This window comes from Lytechinus pictus, chromosome 16 (assembly GCF_037042905.1).
Source record: "Lytechinus pictus isolate F3 Inbred chromosome 16, Lp3.0, whole genome shotgun sequence".
Taxonomy (NCBI): Eukaryota; Metazoa; Echinodermata; class Echinoidea; order Temnopleuroida; family Toxopneustidae; genus Lytechinus; species Lytechinus pictus.
This window is the reverse complement of record NC_087260.1, coordinates 9,575,943-9,587,200: the sequence shown is the minus strand read 5'-3', so window position 1 is coordinate 9,587,200 and position 11,258 is coordinate 9,575,943. Positions and strand designations below refer to the sequence as shown.

The following is an 11,258-nucleotide window of genomic DNA, read 5'->3' as shown; positions in this document are numbered from 1 at the left end:
CTTCACAGTAGAATCACTCCAGATGTCTCTGTTGAGCTGCTGGCAGCTGAATTCCCTGACGTTCTGAACGTTGACCATCAGCCACTTGCCCTGCACCTGGCCTGCTTCTCTTGCCTGGCGATATGAAAAGGAAAAACAACTAGTGAGTTTCATGTGCACAGATCGCATCCTCATCTCTTATCAGGGTGCCCACAGAAATTTGAAAACAGAATTCCGTGACTTTTCCATGTCTAAATTGCTGCTTTCCATGACTTCCCGGGACGTCCCGGGAGTTGTGTAGAATTTGAGATGTCACAAAACTGGGAAAAATGGAAATCATGAACACCAATTATAATAGCAGAGTATGAGAGTTACGAGACACAACAAACTGGGAAGCTGCCATAGCCAAGAGGTAAATGCAATTCCATGACTTTTCACAAATTTTCCAAATTCCCTGATTTTCCATGACCACAAATTTTTCCAGGATTTTCCATGACTGTGAAAACCCTGCTTATTCATGCTAACACCGGGAGATTGCTCGACCACTGTGTACGCAACACCATGAATTCATCACAATGTTCCTATTTCAAAGCGGCCACAGACCTCATTTAATTAAAGGACAAGTCCATCCCAACAAAAAAAGTTAATTCGAAAAAAAGAAGAAAAATCCAACAAGCATAACACTGAAAATTTCATCAAGATTGGATGTTGAATAAGAAAGTTAATTTCGCAAAACAGTTATCTGCACATCCTGGTTGGTATGCAAATGAGCAGACTGACAAAGTCACCCACTCACTATTTTATTTGGATTTTACTATATGAAATATGCAATTTCAAAATAGCCCAGGCTATATACAATAGGGTTATACACCTATATCTCACAACATATGGAGGAGCTGCTTGTCTCTGACATCACAAAATTAAAACTTTAATAAAAAAAACTCTGTCTTTCTTTGACGGATTTTCATCAAACACTTTACCAAAATTTGTCCGAATGTTTTCTGCTTTAATCAAGCAATAGACTTATAATAGGGGTGATTCATACGTTTTTATTATACTCTGTCATGATTTGACAGATTTTCATCAAACCTTTACCAAAATTTGTCAGAATGTTTTCTGCTTTAATCAAGCAATGAATTTATAGTTGGGGTGATCTTCCCCTTAAATTATTCAACAAAAATGAAATTTTTACCGTCACAAATGTTCCCTTGTGCATGAGGTCAAGTGGTGGTCTGAATAGATCTTCCAACGTTCTCTTTTTTGATGAAGATTTTGGATTGTGTATCATCTCCTCCTGAAGTCCTAAAAAAATATATATATATTAATAAGATTGCATCTCTTCCTGATTAAATTCAACATAAAATCATACTGCAATGCCTCTCAGTGGGGCCCAAAAGATTGCTGTTATGTTCTTTAAAAAAAAAAAATTCATGTCACAATCTGAAACATGCGTCAAATATGAATACTGTATTGTGTTTCCATGCAACCATAATAAATCTTGTCTCTTTTTAACTGTGTTTTATACAAAGCTATTATAATGCATTATCGGATAATATACTCACAAGATAAGGGTTCAGATTGCACTAGAGTAAATCTCAAGCCCAGCGCAAACAATCTGATGCGATTACACTAAGATCAGATTGGAACAAGTTTCCAATCGCAACTCAGTGCCAATCACAAAACAGGCACCTTATCTAAGCACTGATGCAGAACCAATTTGATGCACGTTCTTTTTGCCATCTCTGAATTTAAATTTCGTCCAAGAATTTGGGGTTAAAACACACTCATTTCGGATTTTTAGACTAAAATGTCGAATGAAATTTAAAATTTGAGATCGAGGGCAACGATTCAATCAAGCGACCGGGTCAGACTCGGCAAGGCCAGGCCAGAACGACCATGAGTTTGGCCGGTGGTTTGTCTAGTATGCATTTATTAATAGTGGTGCAGGAAATTGGTCATGACGTCATCGTCCACGACAAATCTGATTGGCTGATATAAAAATTTGACATGTCAAATGTCCAAGATGTGGTCCACGATTTTCTGCACAAGTCAGACTACAGCTGCAGAGCATTGCAGGTTGGTGCACACATCCTTTAATAATGGAATCTAGTTGCATAGTGTGCTCTGGGCTTAACCAGCCCGAGGAGGGGGGGAAGCCCCACCAACATAATGCGAAAAGATTGCGCCGCAAATTTGTGATGCAAGGGTACGCAGTTCAGAAGTTACGTAACATTTTGTAAGTGCATTTCAGACCTGAAATTGCTCAAAAAACGTTATTTCATGTACAAATCCAATGCAAATTCAGTATGTAGCCAAAATTCATAATCATTACTGATTTGCAATAGATGGCATGTTATTCAAAACTGAAAAAACGTTTCCGACGATTTCCATTGAAAAAAACAATGAAAAACATAACGTCAAACAAAAAAAGAAATAGATAAGAAATTTGAAAAACAATAAAATACATATCAATAAAAAGTTGATATTGCCATTTTTTGTCATATACATTTGATAGTAATCTTAAGAAAAGTGTCCAGACCTAAATCTAGCACTTGGGGGCTATATTAAAAGATTTACAGCCAAATTATGATTTTATGCATTAATTAGCAAAATTAATTTTGGTACAATTGACAATTGAATTGTGGAGATTACATCATGGGTGAAGTGCGTACCAATCTTTGTGATTTGTCGCGATCGCGCAATCCTCGGTGGAGAACTGAGGGACTGTTTGGGTTAACCCTAACCAACCCTTGTCAACTGCAACAATCAATTCATTATTCAGTTTACCGTACCTCAATTTAAATTAATATTATAGAATAAAATTTTTAAAATTTATCAACTTACTTGTTTCTGCTTGAAAATCACGTAAACCATCAAACACTGACTGCCTTGCCCTTCTTTGTCTAGGAATCGGACCTTTAAAAAAATTCAAAATTTACAATCGAAATTGTTCGGAAGTGATTCGAATACTCATATTTCTCAATACTTTTACCCTGGCAATGAAAATTTTTGTTATTTCCAGTTCAATAAATTGAGAAATACATGTACATTGAAAATTATGTCTCTACTTTAAAACAAAGATGTCAAAAGTGATTCTAGAAATACTGTCAGGCAGTTTTGTCTTTAAAAAAATACCAGGGGTACATGGAATTTGTATGTGATATGGTTGATATACCAGCATGAGGTCAGTTTTGTATTCTACATTATGTATCAAATTGAAGTTTGAAATTTTCCTTATTTTGGGGTAAATGGAATCTTTACTCTTTATTTACTCGTAAAATGCATGACTCAGTACTTGCCAGATCCGGGGTGTGTTTCATAAAGACGTACTACTATTGTAATGTTTTTTAGCGTAAGTTTCATGGAAACCTTGATTGTGAGTGGTTGCTGAGCTGTTACCATGGTAGTTGCCATGGTAATTGGTAGTTGCCATAAATGACAATGCTACAATGTTCATAACTCTTTATGAAACAGGCCCCTGAACTAATCACACATTTTATACAACTCACTCTAAGAGTCTACTAAAAAAGACCCTAATTGAATGATAATGCGCCACTCGCAGAGTTTATACTTTTAAGTCTTGCGCATCTTTTGAGACCAAATTAACGATGCCCGAATACACGGTTCCGAAATTACGCAACATTTTGTAAGTGCATGTCAGACCAAAAATTGTTTCAAAACGTGATTTTGTGTACAAAGTCAATGCAAATTGAGTTTTCTCATCTTATTCATAAAGATATGATTATTTTTACTTTAAACAGCTGAAAGCAATTGATTTTAGCATAATTATGCTTCAAAAAGGTTGTGCAATAAATCTGGTGAAAAACAAAGAAAAACAAAAGGTTGAAAAACAGAGAAATACATAAGAAATTCATAAAACAATAAAATACATAAGAAATTGATTTCCAAACCGAAGTTTTTTCACTTGCTATTGTTAAGAATGCTACAAAGAATATTTTACCAAAAATAAGCATTCTAGGAGCTTTATTTAGTGAATTAGAGCAAAAAGTATGATTTATGCATAAATTAGCATAATTAATTCATATAAAATAAAATCTCATTATTTTGGAAAATTTTACCATACAGCCTTGTAGATTACATCGCACACTACCAGCGTGCAAATTTTTGCGGCGCTCGCGCGATCGGCGGCCGAGATCTCAGGGAGGGGGGGTTGAATCAACCCCCCCGACCATAGAACAGCCAAAAAAGCCCGGCCTAGTTAGGGTTAAGGACTATATTTTAGTAATCAAGTAAGAGAATACATATCTCATGATATTCATCTAAATCATATGAATTGATTTATCAAATGCAGTTTGGTAAAGTGTACATTGTGGAGATGTCATGGTCCTGTGGTTACGACTCACATCTTTCAATCTGAGGAACGTGATCTTGATTCCAAGACTTGGCATGTTTTCCTTTAGCAAGATATTAATCCACATTGTGCTGCACTCAACCCAGGTAAGGTGAATGGATATCCGGTTGGAAGAAATTCCTTGAATGTTTGAGCGCCTACAAGGGCAGCGCGGTTAAAGCTGGAGTAATACTAGGAGCGCTTGTATCCTCAGGCAAGAAGCGCTTTATATGATAAGTCCAGCTAAATGTATTATTATCATTGTTAGAACAACACTTACAAAGACATACATGTATCCTTACCAAATGTGGGAACATCTTCAACCAATGTATCCATTTTACTTGGTATTGGAGGTCGAACCGAATCACTGGAAAGACAAATTTATGAAAGGAAAATATATTTTACCACTATAAAACATCATACAGATCTTCAGAGAAAATATGCCATTAAATGCGTCCTCCAGAGTGTACCCTGCCAATCAACATGACCTTTGACCCTAAAAAAGATAGAACACGCAGCATCACAAACAGTTATAGTTGGAGCTTAAACCAAGAAAGCCCTATACTGTACCTCTAAAAGATATTCATTCTTTCTCCTGTACAGTATTAAAATGTACATATTCAATGGTTCATGATGAAAATAATTTGACAAAAGCATACAAAATGTTTTTTTATATGATGAATGCATTTTCTAAGGTAATGAGACTAACTCGCACAAAGAACACCCAGCTTGCCTTGTAAGCCCATCACTTTCACAATTCAAGGAATATTTTATCATCATTTATCACTTTCTCGGGGGGGGGGGTATCATTATTATCATTTATCACTCAATAAGGGGTATATTATGATTATTGTAACTCATCACTTACTCAGGGGGTACAAAATTATTTTCCTAAATGTTTCTCACTTACTCAGGGGGTATTGATGGACCAGCAGCCGAACGTTGGGAGGAAGTAGCAACGGCATTTTTAGTCTGGATAGCATCTACATCAACCACGTTGTCCAAATGCATGGAGATCGCCCTCTCTAGGTCGCCATTACATACTTCAAGCATACGCAGACCCACTTCGGTTGTTGAGCCTATTGGACAAGCAAAAGAACAATGAAGTGGTTGATCCAAGGTTTGGAAATAATAGTATCATATTTTTTAGGCCTAGAAAACTTGGTTAATAATTCATAGTGTTTGGTGACACTAAATACTTTATACTTTAGGATATGCGTCCTATACAGCGTGTCCCACAAAAAAGGAAACCCGTTTTGAGAGACAGATTTCACAATTATCAAATATGTTTTTTACTATTAATTTGATACTCATGGCAAGAGTGGAATCTCATCTCTGATTTGAAACGAACAGCTTCGCAAACCATTCATGCATGGCAGATTACAAACAATAAATATTGAGACATATCAGAAACGATTTGCGCAGAAACTCATGTGTGAATCTGAATCCATTCTCATTTCAGGGATCAGTGAAAGAATCTTAACAAAGAATACAAAAGAGATGATAATGAGCCAATTGTCGAATAAAAACGGTCATCGTATCACGAACCAATCTTGTCAAATTTTTATACGCAATCTGGTTTTGAAATTAAAATTTCAAACTCATCTTGCTCATATGTGTGAATTGTTTGTCATATATTAGGTACCAAATTATAAAAGAGGAATATTATGATTATGTAATAATGAAATATCATAATTCATTTGCTTTTGAAGAAAAAAGACATCGAAATCCTGGTTTCCTTTTTTCTGGGATGCACTGTACAGTGAAATGACCAACTCAATTCTTTGTCAATTTTATAGGTCTATTTATCCCACAGTTTGTCTAGTCAATGATTGAAGCTTAAAAAATGCCAAAAAGATGAAAGATAACATATTAATCTATACATAAACATATGAATTATACATGTTATCATATTTCATGATTCTATACTCTATCTTATGATCTCCGTTCAACAAATTAATATTAGGATAGGCATCAATAGATTAAATGGATGAAACTGGTTGTTGGATGATAATGAGATTTGCAAATTATTATTTCATTTATTAATTTTGAATTCTCATTAAAAACAAAGAACATACAATTCAAATTGAAAGAAGTATACATGCACAGTATACAAAATAACCAAAATGGAAAACATAAGAGAAAAAAATGAGAATATGTGGGAGCCGTGGAGAGTATTACATGTAAGCATACGTTAGTAAATGATTTTTACTCTCTAGGAGTTTAAGGAAAGAAAGAATGAAGGAAATAAAAGAAAGTAAATTTAAGAGAAAGAAGAAAAGAAAAAAAATGAAAAGAGAGAGAAATGTTGGAAATGAAGTTTTATCCCATGTACATGATTTAGAGCTAGATCTTTTAGAAGGAAAGTAGAAAGCTCGGGGGTGAAAGTTTCAGGTTTTGGCTTCCTTTGTGTGGGTCTATGAGATAGAAGGCCTGGCTTCGTATGAGAGTAACCTTACGTTAGTAAATGATTTTTACTCTCTAGTCTAGAAGCCGCCTGGCTAGCCTAAGCGCACTCATGGGATCAATGCATCTCGCGTGCGAAGGATTCATATGCACATGGTGCACGCGAATCTTTCACACACTTTTTACTAAAATAACTATGCCATTCCTTTTAAAATAATGTTTCTAATTGTGCTATGACACTTACCGAACCATATGGATCGTTTCTTGACTTCTCTTTGGTGTGTTTTTTAATAAAATAAAAGCATTTTCTCGTGATCTTCACGTAGATGCCGCAGTATGATCGTGGATATCAACTTTTGCCTAAAGAGGGCGCGCAATATTTTTCACAAGACGTTTGTTTACGATCTGCAGCTTGTACTGCTAGCTGCATTTTAGACACTCAGCATTATTTTCCTGTTTCTGTTTTTTTTTTTTTTTTTTTTGCTGTCAAGCGGTATTTTCGATTGTAGTGCCATCAGCGATGATGAAATGTAAAGAGTCGCCTTGAAATGAAGAAAAATTGTGTCACATTAATTCGTTAGTTTGTTTCCTTTTTTTTTCACTTTTTTCTTCTTCCTCGTCTATGATCAAAGGTGAATACCTTTTTTTGATATCTGTTCTAAAAGCTGGACATTTTAAATATTTTGTTCAAGTAAATAAATCAACAGGATAGTAATCAAAATGCGATAGAGCTGCCCGAGCTGAAAATTCTGATGATACAAGGACTTGAAAATAAAACATTCTGAGCACTTTTTATAACCATAACTATGAGGAGATATATGAAATAAGCTAACACGAAAAAAAGACGTTTTGGGGACTGTTGAATAAGAATTCATGAGTGGGATAGGTAACTATCTATTGTATTCTTGTTGGTTTTCTATTATTATTTGTGTGTTGTGTTTATTTTTCTTGAAGCACCAAAAGGTGGACATGTCCGCTAAAATATATTAATGAAGTCACCATTATTATCATAAGCTAACGGATCAAAATGCAAGCGTGAAACGTGAGCTTCTTTTTTTCTTAATTCAGTCTTAACGATACTTTTTCATCATATTTTAAAGGTGAATCTCATGATTCAAAATGATAAATGCTTGTCGCACAGGCAGAAATAGCGAGACCAACAATTATTTTCAATATTCCGAACTGCATTCTGGACGTTGTATAAGCACATTTGTATAACGATTAAAATGGTGGGCCTTTTTACCTTACAAATTATGCGAGCGCTGAATTTTTTGATATTTAAACCTCAACAAATGGACATTCTAAGCATTTTATAAATATGAACAACATCATAAATGTCACTTACAAAAATGATGCCAGCGCGAAGCTCGTGCTTATAATTTTTGATATTGATGACAGGACTGTATCTAAATGAAAAATAATGCGAGCGCATTTGCGCTTAAGATTTGAATTTCGGACTTTATGAAAAGTCCGACAGATTACCTATACTTTAAAAAAACGAATGACCTCCAGAATTCAAGCGCGAAGCGCCAGTAGATTTATGTTGAAGTATAGACCTAGAACAGGGACGTTGAACCTTTATAATCATGAAAAAGACGGTATTTTTATGAATAAAATATGGAAGTCCAATTTTGTTTTAGTGTTAATATTTAGATCTTCAAACTTGACATTTTCCTATCCCCTTCATCATTCTCTCCCTTTCCCCATTTTCGTTCTCCCTTCTTTTCTTCTCTCCCTTTCCCTTCCTTTTTTCGCTTTTCCTTTCCCTTAAAGTTTTCTTTCCTTTCTCCCTTCCCTACTCTTTTCTTGCTCTTTCCGTTTTTCTTTCCCTCTCCCTTCCCCTCTTTCTTTCCTTTGTTTTCTTTCTATTTTATTGTCTCCTTTTCCCTCTCTCTCCTCTACCTTTCCCCCTCCCCTTTTCCTTTCCCTTTCCCTCTCCTTTTTTGTGCAAACATTAACACGAACATCTTGCTTCCTACACACACACACACACACACAAACGCCCGCAATCTAACACACGTAATGCGAAACGATCGGGACATTATCATTTTGTTCATATATATATTATATATTATATATATATATATATGTATATTTTCTCAATGAACATTTTCATCTATTTAAAGCTTTGAAAATTATTAATCAATGATTCCATAGGTGAAATCTCAATGATCATTAGGAAGGTACCCATTTTCATTTTGTCATTGTGATTATTCCATACTAAGGCAACATATTTTGGATATAAAAATACGTGAAGGAAATGTTCCTCTTCTGTTTTATACACTAGCGTACCTACGGGGGGGGGGGGGTCTGCACCCCCCCTGACGAGCCACAACCCATACAAAAGACATATCCCTGCCCCCCTGAGGAGCTTGAAAGACCTTTTTTGCCCCCCCCCCTCCCGACGAGCTTGAAGACCTTTATTGTCCCCCCCCCCTTTTTTTTTTTTGCTTGTCAATTTTTTTTTTCTGGTAAAAAAACGTTTATTTTTTATTGAAGACCTTTTTTTTTTTTTTTTGCTTGTCAATTTTTTTTTTCTGGTACGAAAACCTTTATTTTTTATTGAAGACTGTTTTTTTTTTTTTTTTGCTTGTCAAATTTTTTGGCAGCCGATTTTGCCCCCCCCCCCCCTGTGGAAAATCCTAGGTACGCCACTGGTTTTATACTTTAACAGAAAACATTTTGTTTTCATTGGAAAATCTCTTAAAGGTCAAGTGCATCCCAGAAAAAAATGTTTGAATAAATAGAGAATTATGAAACAATTACACGCTGAAAACTTCATCAAAATCGGATGTAAAATAAGAAAGTTATGACATATTAAAGTTTCGCTTATTTATCACAAAACAGTTACATGCACAAAGCCACAATTCATTGATATCTAAATGAGAGAGTCAATAATGTCACTCACTATTTCTCTTTTATTGTTCGAATTATACAATATTTCAATTCTCACGACTTTGACCAAATAGGACCCTCTTTAAAGGAGAATGAAACTCTTGGAGCAAGTTAGCTTTTGTGAAAGCAGAAAAATCAAAGAATAAGATCAACAAAACTTTGAGTAAAATAGGACTAGCAATAAAAGAGTTATGAGCATTTGAATGTCGAGATCACTAATGCTATGGAGATCCTCCCATTGGCAATGCGACCAAGATCTGTGATGTCACACACGTACAACTCTCCCATTCGGACACTGAAAATATACCCCAAAACATCTCTTTTTGCTCATTCTAATCATATGACAAACGATTCATCAATGATATAATGTTGTGAAACCTCTGTACTTGTCATCTCATAAAGAAAACACCTAACCTTGTGATAGACTCTATAAAAGTGAGAATATAAGTGAAATAAGTACTAAAGTAATGAGGGAGTTGTACGTGTGTGATATCACAGATCTTGGTCGCATTGCCGATGGGAGGATCTACATGGCACTAGTGATCTCAATATTCAAATGCTCATAACTTTCTTATTATTCATTCAATCTTCCTCAAACTTTCAACAATATGTTTCTTTGATTTTTCTCTTTAATATGGATTCAGCTAGTTTCAAGGGTTTCATTCTCCTTTAAGTATATACATGAGATGCAACCTGTTGATTTTTGGTACAATTTCCTATTATGCGCCGACAACTTGAATTGAGAATGTTCGATAGGAAAAATTCGCATTTCGATTGTTGTTTGCGTAATTTCCACCGCAGTACGAAGGATGACTAAGGACGGACCCAGCGAAGTATCCTGGTTGAGATTTGGAGGTAAGCGATAAAAACACTTAAATAAGTTCCTATTCCTTTTTAAAATGAACAAAATCATACGATCAAGATTAACATAGTGGAAAGATATTGAAAGGTTTGGCGTTTCATAGTCCCTTACATTCGTGTGATAAATGAAAACGTCAAAATGCACTATGAAATCACATGCGTTGTGCGAGGTTAGTATACTAACCTCGCATGTTGTGTGAGTGGCCTAAGCGAGCCGTCTGTGTACGAGGAGAAATTTAAAAAATAAAAAAATGTTGAAAAACTCCTCGAAACAGACGGCTGCCAGCTGTCTAGAGTGAACTTAGCTATGCTCACCCTTTTAAATTTTTAATGTTAGACACTGTCTGTAGATCTACTTGTTTAGTGTTATGTATGCACTGATGCAGTCTGACATTTAGTCTCTCGCTGTACTATGCGTCGTGCGTTGCTTTCACACCGGATCACCTGAGCGCGGCTGCGCCTGCGTTGCACTGCAACTACGACTGTACTGCCTATGGAAGACTTCGGTCTCAAGTACGGAGGGAATGCCGCTCATCTGACGGCCGTACATATTATTTGTCCAAATATTAATTATTCTTCTTAAATGGAGTAAAAGCTCACCGGTCACTGTTGCAAACTGTTCTGCCAGCTGTGTTAATTCAGTAGACATCGACATCCTTTCTCCTTAAAGTTGACTTTAAGATGATGTTTTGCCTCTTTTTTACCCAGGCACTGCACTGTACTGTCGGACGTCGGGGTGCTGCGCTGCAGATCGATCAGATGCCGT

The 11,258-nt window shown here is 35.7% G+C and overlaps 1 protein-coding gene across 2 annotated transcripts in view; it reads right to left on the bottom strand.

Annotated features, from left to right (window-relative positions):
- The window catches only part of LOC129278631 (UBX domain-containing protein 7-like), a 23,994-nt gene extending 12,736 nt beyond the window's left edge, over window positions 1-11,258 (bottom strand). Inside the window, exons 1-6 of one of the 2 annotated variants that reach the window (XM_064111220.1) lie at window positions 11,093-11,258; window positions 5,241-5,409; window positions 4,633-4,697; window positions 2,824-2,895; window positions 1,172-1,281; window positions 1-114 (exon numbers count right to left, since the gene is read on the bottom strand). The exon at window positions 1-114 is cut by the window's left edge and continues 33 nt beyond it. In XM_064111220.1, coding sequence (XP_063967290.1) covers window positions 1-114; window positions 1,172-1,281; window positions 2,824-2,895; window positions 4,633-4,697; window positions 5,241-5,409; window positions 11,093-11,147 — 585 coding nt within the window. In that variant the 5' untranslated portion in view covers window positions 11,148-11,258. Of the gene's footprint in view, window positions 115-1,171; window positions 1,282-2,823; window positions 2,896-4,632; window positions 4,698-5,240; window positions 5,410-10,807; window positions 10,890-11,092 lie in introns of those variants that run through there. The other variant, XM_064111221.1, reaches the window with a different exon arrangement.